Source organism: Leiobunum rupestre, chromosome 6, assembly GCF_980474605.1.
Source record: "Leiobunum rupestre chromosome 6, qqLeiRupe1.1.hap1, whole genome shotgun sequence".
In the NCBI taxonomy this organism is placed as follows: Eukaryota; Metazoa; Arthropoda; class Arachnida; order Opiliones; family Sclerosomatidae; genus Leiobunum; species Leiobunum rupestre.
Genome location: NC_143389.1, coordinates 21,219,824 through 21,237,869, shown reverse-complemented (window position 1 = coordinate 21,237,869; position 18,046 = coordinate 21,219,824). Strand labels below are relative to the sequence as shown.

Genomic DNA, 18,046 nt, shown 5'->3' with positions numbered 1-18,046 from the left:
TTTTCTACTTGTGGTTCAGCGTTTAAGGTTTTGTTTTGTTTTTTACCTTTGCCCTTGCTCGAGCTTTAAATTCTATTGGTCGCTTGTTTCAACCATTCTTTAATGATCTCTTCAATATCCGTTTCCTGGGCTTTTATGTAGCAAATGTTTACTCGTACAGCACCTTTAAAATTAAAAAATTTGGGTCAATTATAATGATTTAATTAATGTAAGCAAGTATTCTTACTAATTACTAAATCTTTGTCAATAAAATCATAAATGACATCATGTAAAATACCCGGGTATTTATAACGCAGGGTAAATACCTTAGGTACTTACCCGGGTAAATACCCAAAATACATAAATACCCAGGTGTTTATAAACACCTTTAATTTCTTCTTTAAATAATTTTTAATTTATTCAATTAAGAATACGGTAATTGAAAAACCCACAAACACATCAAGTTATGCTCATATTAAATATTAATTGTTTTTTTACCTTTTTTGCAAATTTAACACAGTAACATTACATATGAGATAACTATTAAATATTATTTATTCATAATCTGGATGATCGCTTGAAAGTTCAGTCTCTGCTGCCCCTGGCTCTCCTCAGACTCCTCATCATGACTATTTTATTACCAGGCTTAACACTAACAGTAACATGAGCAATTAAGGATTTTATTCATTTCATGTGGGCCATTAAAACATTTCCTGATATACTTTGTCATTTTGTTGACATTAGAATGTTTGTATTCCTTACAGCAATATATATGAAAGTAACACCTTTATTTTTATCTTTGAATAACTCCCAGGCTAGAAATAAAATTGACTAATATAAAACTGCTTTTAAAAATGTAGTTTGCCCAAATTGCCCTACCTAATAAGCCCAAACCAAGCAAAAGATGTAGACAAGGAGGATAACAGATAGCTCCACTCGACCCGATACTAACTAACGCCCTAATCATAAAAACCCTAGTTTTGGGTATTTACCCGTGCATGGGGTAAATACCCGGGTAAATACCTATTTAAAAATACCCTACCCACTGGGTATTTACCCGACTTACATCACTAGACATCACGCAAGAGATTTTCCCATTAAAAGTATTAAATACTGAAATTAACAAAAATATAACTGCTCTATAGACTACACCACCATAACAGACTTTGCTACCATAAACAAACCTTTTTAAGGTTTTCATGCAAGAGATTTTTCCATTAAAAGTAATAAAACTGAAATTAACTCTTAATTTCAATTTCTAATCGCCAAAAACATAACTGCTTTCTAGACTACACCACGACCACTGACTTTTTTACCATCAACAAACCTTTAAAAATATTAAATACTAAAATTAACTCTTAATTTCAATTTCTAATCAATAAAAATATAACTGCTCTCTAGACTACACCACCATAACAGACTTTGCTACCATCAACAAACCTTTTTTAGGTTTTTATGCAAGAGATTTTCCCATTAAAAGTGTTAAATACTGAAATTAACTCTTAATTTCAATTTAAAAGCAACAAAAATATAACCACTCTCTAGACTACACCACCATATCTGACTTTTTCGCCATCAACAAACTATAACAAGGTTTTTAAATAAACATACATGTAAGTAATAATAAAATTGAACTTTTGCTTTAGTAATTAATCCAACCAATCAATGACTTATTTCAATTATTAAAAAGCATGAAAATATATTTACCTTAGTGCCATGAAATATGTCCTTTATGTATTATTTAGCGAATGTTACCATGCGGTCGGACAGGAAATTACAAAGGCTTAATGGAAATACACCAAAAATTAATTTAACCATAAGAATATAACATAATTTATAGTTTAATAAAAAGGCTCATGCCTACCTTTGGTGAATTCCTGCTTGAAAGATTTATCATAATATACAAATTTTTATACTATTAATGAAACTAATACACCGACCGAATTTATCCTGTTCTGTCGCTTAGCAGAGAAAAGTAAAATGGCTACGATGGTACGTACGACCACCGCGCGGCGTCACTCTCGTCGATGTTGATTGACTCGTTGTTGTTCATTTTTACCTCTCCGAGGGGACTTTGTACCCTATGAGGGGTTATACAACCACCGTGTCTGTCTGTCTGTCTGTGGGTCTGTCTGTCAGGCCTGCGAACGCGTTCGCATTTTCGGGGCAAAGGGTAATCACTGCGTACGCAGTTTCTTAGAATAAGGGAAAAGGTTTTTCCAAAAGCGCCCTCTTTTTGTCATTGGGTGTAGTATAACTTCTTAATAGGCCGGGATTCGAACCCGAGCCCCCTTGAGCGAAAGGTGAGCGTTCTACCGCAGAACCACGTATACAGTTACGCTACACTGAAAATTAAAAACTCTTCCGAGGAGAGGTATATTTTGGCTTGCCAACTTGTTAGAAGCAACATTTGATGTAATAGACTAGTTAAGATACTCGTCTAATGATTGACATTTGACCGGCACGGGTTCGAATCTTGGCATTGAAGTTTGAGGAATGTAATTTTCATTTTTGGTGTTAATTTGTTGAGGTTACAGTATTAAGTGGTCAATAATTATTTATTTAAACGATTACATTGTTCTCTGTATTTTTTATTTTATAAGAGTAATTTTTAATTTAAATTTCTTTAATCAAATTAATTTTACACTCATTTTTAAATATATAAATTTTATACGTGATTTGTACTAATTATGTTTAGTAATTTATTTTGATATTTTTTTAAAGCATTCTTCTATTAGACTCTATTACAAAAAGGCATATTTTCGCGGGAAATACCGGGTACCTCAGATAGTGTACTATATTTACAAGATGGAGTGATACATTACAAAAGTTAAATTCCGTGGTATATCTTCCATTCACGCCTAGATCACGTGTAAATTTGATTAATTAATTTGATTTCATGTTGTAACCCAAATCAACACGTGTAGCTCACGTGTCAATTTACACTTATTTAATTTCGTGTATGGTAACCCAAAGCAACACGCGTAGATCACGTACACATTTACAGTAATTTAATTTCGTGTATGGTAACCCAAATCAACACGCGTAGATCACGTATACATTTACACTAATTAAATCTCGTGTGCGGTAACCCAAATCAACACGCGTAGGTCACGTGTAAATTTACACTAATGTAATTTCGTGTTCGGCAATCCAAAGGAACACGTGTAGAACACATGCGTATATTGTGAACACGTGTATTCCATTACATTTACCAAATATCCATGAAATTTACACGTGGCTTTGCTACTTGGGTAAGGGCCTAAAAAAACTAGATACTTAACACTGACATAAATATATAAAAATTCTCAATAACTCTTATTTAACAGCCTGAATGAAAAACAAAACTTTGTAAAATAAACATTAGGTTAAAAAATTACATTTCATAATATCTTCGCCTATGATAATTTAATATGTACATAGATAATTAAGTGCCTTATTAATTATATTTTGTGGGGTACACTAAGCAAACACACCCTCCTGTAGACCATTTTGCAAACGTGAAATACTATATGGCGTTGGGGTTTTATTTTAAACCAGAAAAACCCGTGCAGACCACTTGTATTTGAATACCATTACGTGTACGGTAACCGAAACCTACACGTGTAGACCACGAGTATTTGTGTACGAATTTCGTTACGTGTACGGTAACCGAAACCTACACGTGTAGACCACGAGTATTTTTGCACGAATTTCGTTACGAGTACGGTAACCGAAACCTATACGTGTAGACCACGAGTATTTGTGCACGAATATCGTTACGAGTTCGGTAACCGAAACCTACACGTGTAGACCACGAGTATTTGTGCACGAATTTCATTACGTGTACGGTGTCTGAAACCAACACGAATTTCGTTACGTGTACGGTAACCGAAACCAACACGTGTAAGCCACGAGTATTTGTGCACGAATTTCTTTACGTGGATGGTAACCGAAACCAACACGTGTAGGCCACGAGTATTTGTGCACGAATTTCTTTACGTGTAAGGTAACCGAAACCAACACGTGTAGGTCACGATTATTTGTGCATGCATTTCTTTTCGTGGATGGTAACCGAAACCAACACGTGTAGGCCACGAGTATTTGTGCATGAATTTATTTTCGTGGATGGTAACCGCAACCAACACGTGTAGGCCACGAGTATTTGTGCACGAACTTCATTTGATGTACAAAAAACCCCAGAAACACGTGTGGACCACGTATTATATTTCTCCACACGTCTGTTCCACTATAATAAACTTGTATCCACCAAATCTACACGTGCTGTTGCTACCTGGTTAGTATGTGTTATTAGTATTGGTTAATTTAACTGCGAGTTATGGTCAAATATTTGAATTTTTGGGGCCGCGAAGCCTTCGTTGTGTGTAAATTTCAATAAATCATAAAACGCCCAATTTTACAGCTAGAGGGCTTACATTTTGGGAATTGTCATTATTTCAAGCTTACATTCACACAATAAATTCATGTAAAAATCGGTGCGGTAGTGACTCCCAACCTCTCGATTTCACATGGAATGACCCCTGGGCTTGTATGACGATTTTCATAATTGCATTTCTACCTGCTTACCTGTTATTCGTTCCGGATAATTTCCCCGATGTTGAATTTCGAAATTGACCGAAAAGGCTCTCAATAGCGCTACCATTATTTCTTCGCTTGGAAGTTGCAAAATATTAAAGCTCTTCAAGGCCTTGTACGCAGTGGGCTTCTAATACATACAGCTAACGCTAGTCTGTATATCCATTGACCAGACATTGCCGCAACTCCCTGTTGAAAGTAAATTCCTTTTAACTATGATTGCCATTAATAAAGTTAAGTCTGATTCGCATGCGTCTGTGATATTTCAGATAGGTCCGGTATTTTGTGCAATTGAATTTAAATAAAAAGGTAGCTTTGTTCCTAATGTCATTGATGTCAATTTTAAATTTTAAACTTGCTCCCTGCGACATAATTAGAATTTTCGAATTTTGTCCTCGATCAGAAAAGGTTGACCCCTGATTTAAGGCATATACCTACAGTTCTTGCGAGAATAATTAAATTGTTGATGCGTATTTTACCACTTGTAAATAATTTAATGATTAAATATAAAATTCATACAATTAATTTTTATGGCTTATTTTAATTTGAATGCACGCTGCGCAGGCCTGCACAGTTATTTTTAACATGTTCAAAAAACAGCTAGTACATATATTTCTTATGGAATTGTGATATCAGTAAAAGATAAATTAATAAAATTCCGATCAGATGTTATTTTAACAAGTAAAGATTAGCAAATTCCGATTGATTTAAATTCTGATAAAAAAAAATTGATTTAAATTCTGATCAAATAAAATTGATTAAAATTCTGATTAACTAAAATTGATTAAAATTCTGATCAAATAAAATTGATTAAAATTCTGATAAAATAAAATTGATTCAAATTCTGATAAAATAAAATTGATTCAAATTCTGATCAAATAAAATTGATTCAAATTCTGATCAAATAAAATTGATTCAAATTCTGATCAAATAAAATTGATTCAAATTCTGATCAAATAAAATTGATTCAGATTCTGATAAAATAAAATTGATTCAAATTGTGATCTTATAAAATTGATTCAAAATGTGATCTCATAAAATTGATTAAAATTGTGATCAAATAAAATTGATTCAAATTCTGATCAAATATAATTGATTCAAATTCTGATCAAATATAATTAATTCAAATTGTGATAAAATAAAATTGATTAAAATTCTGATCAAATAAAATTGATTCAAATTCTGATCAAATAAAATTGATTCAAATTGTGATCAAATATAATTGATTCAAATTGTGATAAAATAAAATTGATTCAAATTCTGATCCAATAAAATTGATTCAAATTCTAATCAAATAAAATTTATTCAAATTCTGATCAAATAAAATTTATTAAAATTCTGATCAAATAAAATTTATTCAAATTCTGATCAAATATAATTTTAAAATTTTTCTATCAACTTGTATTTAATCCCATTAATTTTTATCATATTTCGATAAAATGACATATGATCAAGTAAGATTTGAACCAATTCGGATCAAAGTTTGATCAAAAATATTATATTTTGTTAAAATAACATTATTTTGGATAACATTTTGATAAAATAACATTACTTTTGATAAAATTTTGATAAAATAACATTTTATCAACCATTTTCGTAAGGGATGCTTTCATCAAACATACAGTTTGTTTAAACAATAGATATAACGATTTTTAAATAAATGATTAAACTATAAGTTAATAATAAATCATTTGTAAATAAATAAATAACTAAAAATGATTTAAGAGCTTTCTTAATGTGGTATTACTTAGTTGAAATAGATCTTTTTTTGGTTTATACATATAATAAATTGTAACAATTATATTAATAATAGTTTGGTATTTGAAGTCGAAACAAATGTGATAAATATCTATTAATCAGGATTTGCAGAGGTTTCCGACCTCTAAGAGACAAATCGCGACGTGTATAACCGTCAAGAAATCGCAAGTCCTACTTCAAAAACAAGACTCATTTTATTAAAGCTGAATTCATCAATTTTATCTATTCATGAATCTCAAAATAAATATAAGATTCTGATTTGTTGATTCGAGTAAAACGTTTTAAATTAATCCCCGATGGATATTAATATTGTTTTAATTAAAATGCGAATTTCAGTCTAGCCTAGATTATTGGTCGACACCTCAGTTTCTCGTATTCTTCTACAGGTGATTTAAAAAATGGAGTTAAAAATGTTGTAATGTATTGTCCTTGTTTTTTAAAGAGATTTAAATGTAGCAAGGATAAAGCAGAGTTGCGGCTGTACATTTTCCGATAGGGAACTTCACTAACGACGTAAGAAGAAAAAATTCAAAAGTGGACAGGCCTATCAGTCTATGTTTATGACAATGTTTATAAAATAAATGACTTATTATCTGCATAAACTTACACCTGTTGAAAGTACTCCTGAATATAAGGGCTCATCGAAAGAAATGATTTATTCACTGGAATGCAGAAGTAGTTAGTTCTCATATTTATCTTCGAGAAATAAAGGTTTTCCCTTAATTCATAAATTTTTTTATTTCCCATTCGTAGTGCTTCGCTCAAAAGCCAATCCAAGTAAAGACCATTTATGACCAGTGTTTCCAGAGCGCACGCTTCCATACCCCTCAATATCAAGTAGGTCCATGAGGGTGCAGAAGCTTCCGCTATCTTTTGAGACCAACGACAACCAATTTTTGGTTTTCAAGTTGAATGCAGCCTAGAAAATCATAAAGGATTTTAAAAGTTACGGAGCGACACTTTAGAAGGCCCCGAGTAGTTTACTGTCAATTTCAAGGCTACACTTTTGCTGTTACTGACTGTAAAATGTGGGTGGTGTGTAGCTTCTAACAATACATCAAAGTCAAAATTCTGAGGTGGGATAATCCTCAGAGTTTCGAAACAACATTAATGGTTTTCTGGAATTCTGCTATTTATAGCAAAGTCAACAGTAGATTGGTTGTGCCCTTTTGGAGATCATCAGTTTTGTTTTTAGGCTATCCTTGTAAAGTTATTTTTACCTCTCCGAGGGGACTATGTCCTCTAGGAAGGGTTATACAATCACCGTGTCTGTGAGTGTGTCTGTTTGTCTGTCTGTGTGTGTGTGTCGGTCGTACGAACGCGGTTTCGGTGCAAAGTGTAATTACTACGTACTCAGTTTCTCGAAATCTCTGCGTTCACAGTTTCTCGAAGGGTTCTTTTGATAACAAGTTGGCAAGCCAAAATATACCTCTCCTCGGAAGAGTTTGCCCTTGGGCGTATTAATTACTGGACACGGCACTCAACGATACACCGCCATATTCGTATCGTCCACTTAAAATCGAGATCGCTGTCCTATCCCAACCGGTAGAATATTTTTATTACAAATTTCAATATCAATAGAGCAATAAACTAGGGCTGTGCGAGTACTCGAAAACTGCGAGTACTCGGTCTCGAGTCCGAGTCGAGTACTCGGACTCGGACTCGGACTCGAATATTTTAATTTTTATTACTCGAATGGACTTGCGAGCCGTTCACCGAGTCCCAAAAATTACTCGCGAGTCCGATTTTTTTAAGACGAGTCCGTTATTTTCCACCGAGTCCTAAAATTACTCGCGAGTCCAATTTTTTAAGACGAGTCCGTTATTTTCCACCGAGTCCGTCATTTTATTTGTTTATTTTTTTGTAAAATTCCCGTATTGGCGCTGCGGTAGCGTTAACGCAGTTTGTTTAGTCAGAGGTCACATGACTCACATGGATAGTTTGAGCTACGGTTTTAGTTTTGGTTATACTTTTAGTTTCGGTCCTGCAGAAGTGGAGGGAAGACAGAGTCAGATCTTTGGAAGAAGTACTCCGGGCTCCCGCTTTAAGTTTATTCTTTATTCAGATTTTCAGTGGAAAATATTCAAAATATGAGTAAAACATCGAAGAAGAAACGTGTTTTTAATAATACTTTTCAAGAAGAAATTTTAGCTCCTGATGAATATTCCAATTCTTCTGAAGAAAATTATCAGTCCGAATTTCAAATTGACGTTGAACAACTTCAACTTGACGAAATTGACAATTCTAATGGAGCCTTGACAGAAAATTCAATTGAAACTAGCGCGGTTAAGAAATGTAAGTCTTTGATTTGGACTTATTTTGACCCAAGCCCTGATGGAAAAAGTGGGATGTGCAAAGTTTGTAATGTAATTATTAACTCGAAAATGGGAAATACAACTAGTATGAGGAAGCATTTGAAATACAAACATTTTGTTGAGCATATCGCATTTATGGATCTTGAGAAGAGTTGTGACACAAGTCGACAAAGAAGTATTGACTCATATACAATTCCAACAATATACTCTGTTAAGCACCCAAAAGCTATAGCGATAACCCAAAGTATTGGTCGTATGATCCCTTTGGATTATCAACCGTTTTCCATAGTAGAAGATCCAGGTTTTATCGATGTATTATACAATTGCGATCCCAGATATAAAATTCCCTCAAGAACAACTTTTTCCAGAAATATAATTCCAGGTCTACATGTTAAGATGATGGAAGACATAAAAAATGACTCAACCACGGCTATTAAAGATAATGTTGAATCACTATCATTCACAACAGATTTCTGGTCATCGAGGGCAATGGACTCGTACCTGAGCCTTACGTGTCATTTTGTAACAGGCAGTTTTAAACCAAAAGTTTTAACGTTAGCTTGTTTACCATTTCCCCAAGAGCACACTGCGGATAATGTACAAGATGCAATAGTTGACTACCTTCAAACTTTAATATCTCCTGACGATTTAAAATCTATTCCAAAATATGTTGTAACAGACAACGCTGCTAATTTGAAGAAAGCAATAATACAATCGGAGTTCAACCATATCAGTTGTTTCTGTCATACTCTTCAACTGGTAGTGGAAGGTGGTATTGAAAAAATTAGCAAGGATGGGGTAAATGTTAAAGATCTATTAACCAAGTGTCGAGCCATTGTAGGCCACTTCAAACACAGTAATGTTTCTAACAGCCTATTAACTCAAGCGCAAGTTGAATTATTTGGAATAAAAGAATCTCAAGCGAAGAAAGTCATACAGGATTGTAAAACCAGATGGAACAGCCAGTATTTCATGCTAGAGAGACTCCAAGAATTGAAACAAGCAATAAATAAAGCTTTGAAACAGTCAAAGTTCAACAACTATTTAACATCATATGATTGGGCCTTAATAAAATATATAATTGAAATTTTACAGCCCTTTGAAGTCGCAACTAGGGACTTGTCAGCAGATCTTTACCCAACCATGAATTTGGTATATCCAGCTTTGCACTACATTGAAAATGAACTAATGAAACAAAGTTCGCTACCTCAAATGCTAGAAGTAAACATTAGTAAAATCTTTCTAGAAATTTTAAAATTAAGGTTTCCTACTTATAAGACTGAAAAGTTGTATGTGCTATCTATGATATTGGACCCAAGAATTAAGACAGTATTATTGAGAGGTGCTGAAAACAACAACCGCACAGCAGCAATGCTACTTAAAGCTGAATTGCACCCTTCTGGTAACTATTAACTTTATTAAGTATTAAATCTATTAATAAATAATAAAATTCCAAATTAGCTAAGTAATGGCCTAATACGGAAGGCACAACTGTAGACGTAACTCTTAACTACTTGCGTTGCTCTCTTACAGGTACAATAAACGACGCTGCTCATGAACCGTCAGCTCAAGAAGATAATGTGAAGAGACCTAAAAAATCAGGCATATGGAAGACAATTGCGAAGAAAAGCAAACTGGTGACTAGTCGTGGAACTGGGAACAGTTTAAGCGACCAAGTTAATGAGTACTTGGAAGAACCCAATGAAGACGAAGAATGTAATATATTGGAGTTTTGGAAGGAAGAAGCATTGAAATTTCCTGATATCGCAAAAATTGCCAAAAAATATCTGCCTATACCTGCCTCTTCAGCTGCAAGTGAAAGAATGTTTTATTCCACTGGAAATGTGGTTACAGAAAGAAGAGCATCACTACTCCCAGAAAATGTGGAAAAGTTGACACTTCTGCATGAAAACTTTAAGTTAAAACGCCAACTTAAGAAGTAAATAACTAAATACTAAATAGTTTACTAATAGTAAATAATATATGCTTAGAAATGAACTTTATGTTAAAAAAAAGTTAATTTTAGAAAACTTAAAAGATTTAAGTTTTCTTTTAACTTAGTTCTGTAACTTCTGTTATTCTTTTTAAAATTAAACTGACTAAATAACTATTCAGGGACAGTTAGTGAATAGTGGAGTGAAATGGTTTACTCTACTCTAACCACTTTATTAAGAATTTAAAATTATTTAAATTAAGTTTACTTTTGTTTTAAGAGATTAAAAAAATAATATCAGAGAGAATGTGATATATTGAATTCTATTAGTTTAAAAAAATCAAATTTAAAAGAAAACCAAGAAGCCAAGAACCTTTCAAATTCTAATTTCTAAGCTACTGTATTTTGTTGGTGAATAGTTCTTGTAGTAACCAAAAAAATCCAGATTCCAGATATTAAAACATTTTTGAAGAAAATTTTAATTACTTAATTTAGTAAATTAGTAAAATTACTTATTGTAAAAATTGTAGATAAGTAAATTAAGTATTTTAAATATTAATTACTGATTTAATTTTGGGATGATTCTGACTTTTTAGCAATATAAGGCTTAGATAGGGCTCAACAGAAAATTGGGGACTCTGAATTAATTTATGACTCGAATTGGACTCGCGAATACATTTAAGACTCGAATTGGACTCGCGAATACATATAAGACTCGAATTGGACTCGGAATAAATTTAATGCTCATACTGGACTCGTTCGGAAATTTAAGACTCGATTATTGCTCGTGGCTAATTCTTAGGGACTCGAAGACTCGAATGAGTACTTGAAAGTGGGACTCGCAAATTGGTGAGTCCAAGTTTTTGGGACTCGGACTCGACTCGAAATCCAAAAAAGAGGACTCGCACAGCCCTACAATAAACCAACTTTAGCCCTAAAACGTTATTAAATTAATTAGGCAAAAAAATGAATAATAGAAAATACAAAATTAACAATTATTAGAACGCTCAAGAAACGTAAAATATATACGTGCGAGAAACTATTTTAAAGACAAAAAACCAACCCATTGCATTAAAGCTCTTATACCCTCGAATATATACGGAAAACAATCAAATATATACGAAAAAAAAAACTATAACTGAAAGCATTAATTGAAACTGCGTGGGCTCACCACGACCACCCAACGAAGCCGGTAAAATTCAATGCAAATAAATAAAACCGTAGACAACTAGACATTAATTACCCTTCACATCCTCAACACTTCCGAGAAACGAAAGAAATATTTAGAATAACTCAACCAAGCAAAAAGTTCATTCAAATAACTAGGAATCAAGAAAATGTCATTCCAAATACCCACAGTAACAAAAATTGTAATAGCAGAAATAAGCAATATACAAATGTATAATAATAACCCAAACAAACAACAAGGTAATTCAAATACTTAAAAATCCAGAAAAAGTCAATCCATATAACCACGGTAATGGAAATTGTAATAGAAAAACCAAAAACCCCTTACTGTTAACAACACACAAAAAACCCTTAACTGAATAGTGAAGGCTAAACAACAGCGCGTATATCAATAAAAATAAAACCAACGTAACCACATTAATCAAAATGTATCACACATTTAAAGCCGATAAGAAAACACATAAAACAAATTACGAAGTTACGATTACGGTAAGCAAAACGAAAAGGCATTAGAGCGCGACGTATACAATGACCCAATTCACTTGAAAAGTGAAAACTGATAGACAAAAAAAAATCTAGACCAACCAAGGATTCTAACCTTTGTCCCTCTTATCTCAATATCTCTGCCGACAGCGCTAAAACAAGATTTGACCTTTGTAATTTCATACGTAAAAACTTCAAAAACTATTAATATACTCTTCCGCTTAAGCTGAGCTTATAATTTTCAATGAACTGTAATATGTATCGGTGGTTCTGTGGTAGAACACTCGTCGGTAATGCAGTAGGATTCGGGTTCGAAACCCGCCCGATGCGATTGCTAAATGGTACTATGACCTATACCGTGAACGTTTGGTGAATACCCTGCCATTTGGACGTTGAGACGTTTATCGTAACCCTCAGCACTCGGTCCGTCCCCAACGTTGAAGATTCTTCACGTGCAATCGCAATTCGTAAAAGAAAATTATAATATACCCAATGACCAAAAGAGGGCGCTTTTGGAAAAACCTTTTCCTTAATTCTAAGAAACTGCGTAGGCAGCAATTACTCTTTGCTCCGAAAATGTGAACGCGTTCGCAGCTCTGACACACACACCCACACCAACACACATCGACAGACACGGGGATTGTATAACCCCTCCTAAGGGACATAGTCACCTCGGAGAGGTAAAAATATGTGAAAGATAACCTTGATCGACAAACTTTTCTGGTTAAAGACGAAATTAAGAAACTTTGTTGCTGCCGTCGTGATAAGGTCGTCTTTGTAGAAGCACGTATGCGATATGTAACAGTCATTAAACATAAGGTTTTAATTGGCGTTTTTTTATGGTTGAGGCTCTTTTCAACGTGGTTTGTCTAGTTACCTTGAAACAATGCTCATCAACACGTGCGGTTTTCCGGTACAAAATGATTAAATTGAGAAGCCAAAGGTAAAACACTGGTTGTTTATTATGATTACATTATTAATTTATAAATACAAATATTTATTTTTGCAGATGGGTACTACCGAATGAACTTATCGCACATCAATAATACAAAGTCATTACATGTATATTTTGCTTTATATCTTTGCAAGTTTGGTCCTGGTGTTTTAACCCACAAGGCCTGGGGCTTAAACAAACTTCAATACAAAGTAAAACCGTAATGTTTTTTTTATTAACTGGCACTAACAACATTTATTTTTAAGGGCCAACGTGCCTATGGAGTATTAGAATATAATTTTAACCTGCTGCCGCTTGCATAATTTTCGTACTTACAATTGGCAAATAATTAAAATAATAATGATTCAAAATGTATAAAGCCAGAACACTAAGCTCAGTTATTACTAGATTATTATTACTATTTCTACTGAAATATTTGCAGATTTTTCACAGCAAGCCCCTATTCAGATGTAAATACTACCAGGTAATCCTGGTTCATTTTTAAGAATGTCTGTATATTATCCGACACCAGTATTGTTATTTCTTGCATTATGTTGTTCCACTTTTTTTAATTAGGATGATGAATTTTTGGGGCTACTAAAGCAGATTAACCACGAGTGCATTTGATGCCCATAGAATATTCTACTCGTGGTTAGGAGCACTGCTTTTACGTAGCTGAAGCTCTTCACATTTTGGTTGCTTAAGCTGGGAAATAGAGGCTTCCACTGCCCCGCAGAATATGAAGGGTCTTTCGGTGTCGAAGGTCTTTGGCCGACATCATAAGTTTGCTCTAAAAAAATATGAAAGGTCTTCATCAACAATTTTTTTATTTTTGGCCCCATAAAAACAAAGTCGAATTGAAAAACAATAATTAAGTGCTAATGAAAATATTTCACAAAACCGAATTGAGACAAAAAATTTATTTCTCAAATTTCTACATAATTTTCAAACAATTTAAAAATAAATTTATTTTACTAAAATGTATTTTTACGATTTAGAGAAAAGCCTGTAGGAATGGCAAATGAGGGAGGAGTTTTCATTTTCAAAAGCGGATTTAAGGGCTCTTGGTGCCATCTCTATAGGAAACCAATTATGGGGACATCAAAGGTCTAATTCTTTCCATCGTCTAGATGTGTACAGAGATGGGCACTTGTTTTTCCTATCTATCTTTTTATCTCTCAAAATCATCAAGATGGCGCCAATATCACTATCACGATCAATAATTTATAACCCCGCAACACTGGCGGCTGAAGGGCCGGGCAACCCGGGCAACTGCCCGGGGCGCCGGTTTGAGAGGGGCGCCGAAATTGAGTTGCGCGCCTTTTTGGTTTACCAAGAATTGGATTTGTTTTGAAAAATTTTAATGAAACCATAACATAATTCGAAAAATCTTTAGCTAATTAGAATTACATATCGCTTTCCCAACGAAAATGCCCAACATAGTCGATGAACGTTTTTTCTCTACTATTTATTTTACAATTGTAAATTATCCATAAATTTACAGTGGATAGTTCTGACAGATAAAGCATTTTCCTGGTATTTGCAATACAAACCAGGGTATATAATATGAAGAAGAAAAAGAATAGAAGGCAGCCCAAAGGAATACAGTACTTCAATGTACTTGCTTGCTATTTCGTTTTCGTTTATCCAGCAGGCCATCTTCAAGAATTCTATTTGTTTTTTATTCTCTTATGAACCGGCATTCAATCTTCTAAAATGCATTTAAACCGTTTTCGATGGCTAGTTCCAAAGCAGTCTATCGGTACGATTTACTCTGTCGTGTGTCCGTGGTTACGGTAAGTTCTATTTTACGAGTACGCACAGAAAGCCATTTATTAGTTTTAGTTAAATTGTTTTAGTTAGATAGATATTAATTAGAGTCATGTTGAATTGAATTAAGATGTCTAAGAAAAAGAAGAATTCTGGTTCTTTTTATAAAAAAAGGAAATGCAGAGAAGCCGTTGAAGCAAAAAAGCAAGCGACAGCTTCAAAAAAGTCCATAAGTGTAGGCCTTAAAAAATCCCGCAAAATAGTGTTTTAATTAAGTTATTAAAGCAATTAATGTAAGGAATAAAATAATTAAGTTTACTAAGAACAAACCGTGAGTTAAAAATAAAAATATACATAATTATTATCTTTAACTCGCGGGTTCTTCGTAAACTTAATTCTTTTATTTCACATATATTAGAGTTCTAAAGTTCTGAAGTATTTGAATTCCGACAAAAGGCGATGCTCATCACGTCAGAGTAAACGAGAAGGTCAGCTTAGAGCTGAGCTAGATATTTCACGTGAAGTTTACGCGGTTTGGCAGGGACTTCAGGTGGTCCGGGAGAGAGTTCTAGTCCTTGATGGAGGAGGGAACAAATGCGTTCTTCCGAAGCTTAGTTTTCAGATAGGGGATAACATAGGATTGACCGGTTTTCAAACCGCGGGGGCACGCATCCACGATGATATTGTATGCGCGATTGCCAATTGGCGAAAGCGCCCCATTCGCTTTATGGATGATGGAGTTTATCGCCACAAGACGTTTGATGCGGCGACGCGACGCGAGAGTGGGCCAGTTAACATTCTTAAGTACTCGTGAGATGCTGATGTCCCACGAGTACCCGACCGATGTGGCAAAACGGACGGCCTTTCGTTGAACCATTTCGAGTTTGTGGGTTTCCGCCGCGGTGTGTGGGGACCACACGGCTGAGCAGTACTCCAAAATCGGAGTGACGTAGGTTTTTATATGACCAATGCCTTCGTGTTAAAGGAGCAGCCGTGGAGGGTTCGGCTGAAGAAGCCGAGAGCTCGATGGGCCCTAGATACAGTCATAGAAACGTGGACATCCCAGGAGAGCGTGGCAGTAAAGTAACACCGAGATACTTGAAATCTTGAACGTGATCGATGGCCGTGCCTTCAACTTGTTTCCCGAAGGAGGTGGGTTTAAACGCTGGGCGGCGAAGGCTTAGCACTTTGCATTTTTTGGAGTTTAGTTTCAGCTTCCAGTGGCAGCTCCAGAGCAGGAATTGGTCGAGGTCCAGCTGCAGGTTGTCGTGATCGCCAGGGCAGCAAATTGCTCGAGGCAGGGTGACGTCGTTGACGTAAATGGACAAACGAGAGAATACACCAGAGCCTACGTCATTGGCATCAATTGTGAAGAGAAGAGGGCCAAGTACTGAGCCCTGTGGTACGCCTGAAGTGACGGGATACCAATCTGACTCGGCACCAGGAAGGACTACACGGAACTCACGCCCCTCCAGGTAGGAGGCTAGCCACCGTAGAGTGGGGCCGCGTACGCCGTAGCTATGTAGTTTCGAAAGAAGAAGCTGATGAGGTACCGTGTCAAATGCCTTTCTGAAGTCTAGGAAGACCACATACACTTGGGGGGCGGTCTCCAGACCGGTGCACTAAGCGTCCACGCTGGAGTGGAGCTGGGTTTCGGTACTGTAACCGCGGCGGAAGCCGTGCTGGGCTGGAGTAATGGCATTATGGAGCTCCAAGTGGGTGGTGACGGAGGAGGTGACAACGTGCTCAGCAACCGTTAGGGGTTGGGCAAACCGGGAGATTTGTCTGTATTCCTCAGGATCATCTGGGGGCCCTCCCTTTGGAATCGGCGTTACATTGGCGCGCTTCCAGTCCTGGGGGAGTGTGGCTCTGGAGAGCGAGCAAGCAATCATGTCCTCCACCGGAGAGGCCAGCGGTCCCGCGCAACGTTTTAGGATTTCCGGGTGAAGTCCATCAGGCCCTGGCGCTTTATGGGGATTTAGCTGCTGAAGGAGCTTTAGGATTCCCGTGTTGAGATTGTGATACCTTCCATAGGGGGGCAGACCGGGGGGAGGAGGGGGACACCGAATGAGGATGAGATGTTGCGTGAGGGGTGTGACGTAAGACCGCCTCAGAGAGGGTAGCCTTAAAAGTGTCCCACTTGTCAAACATATCCTGGTTTGGGTGGCACAGTAACTGGAGCTGACCGGAGTTAGCTTCAGTATCCGCTTTGCCGATCGCTAGGCAGGTGCGGGGGGGGGGCAGTCTAGGTGGTGAGGGGAGACCCGGCAGAGTGAATTGAAGGAAGTCGTGGTCCCCGAGACATGGCTGGGCGGTGTATCACGTCGCCAACAACTCCTGCGGGAGACGAGAGCGCAAAGTCGAGAATGCTTTCACAGGAAGACGTAGTTCTGGTAACACTAAGAACGTGCTTTGTGTAGTTGCACGAGAGCACAGTGCACAAGAACTTCGAATCGAGAGTTAAAGGGGTTTCTAACAGATCCCAGTCTATGGATTTATAGTTGAAATCGTCAACTACTAGGATATCAGAGACACCCTGGGACAGCTTTTCAAGTAAGGGGTTGACCCGGGCAGAATACGACTTATTGGACGAGGGGGGACGATAGACGCAAGCGACCCTCAGACATTTGGAGCGCATAGTAAGTCGCACTACAACTGCCTCAACGGTATCCTTGGAGCGCACTGGATAAGATTTTATGCTATTGGCGACCGCGATCAGGACACCACCACCGTGTCGATTTCCAATTATTTCCGAGGAATTTACGAGGAGTCCAGTTTTGTCTCAGTTAACGCGACAATAGCAGGGCGGAGAGCTGAGAGGTAACCTCAGAAGGCTGGGATTTTATTGCAGAGCGATTCCATGTTGGCGTAGAGGAGAGACCGTCGAGACCGTCGGAACGGTCAGGCCAAAGAATATAAAGCCCCAGGAATGGAAGGTGTTGCTCCGTCTAGTGGAACTTTTGCGCCTCTCGTTTTTAAAGAGAGACCGGGTTGCGTTAACCGTTTCCGGTTACTCTGATTTGCTTTGCCGGAAGTTTCTAACGCAGCCATAATATCAATCCTTCCATTCCTGGGGCTTTATATTCTTTGGTCAGGCCGATACGGTCGCTG

At 36.4% G+C, this 18,046-nt stretch overlaps 1 protein-coding gene across 1 annotated transcript; it reads left to right on the top strand.

Moving 5' to 3' along the window:
* The first annotated feature begins 8,402 nt into the window (after positions 1–8,402).
* On the top strand, positions 8,403–15,749 carry LOC149940292 (E3 SUMO-protein ligase ZBED1-like). The gene is made up of 6 exons (XM_090179206.1): positions 8,403–9,848; positions 9,906–10,029; positions 10,161–10,566; positions 13,241–13,244; positions 13,321–13,377; positions 15,354–15,749. The coding sequence occupies exons 1-6, from the start codon at positions 8,403–8,405 to the stop codon at positions 15,747–15,749; spliced, it is 2,433 nt and encodes an 810-aa protein (XP_090035332.1).
* Positions 15,750–18,046: the final 2,297 nt, after the last annotated feature.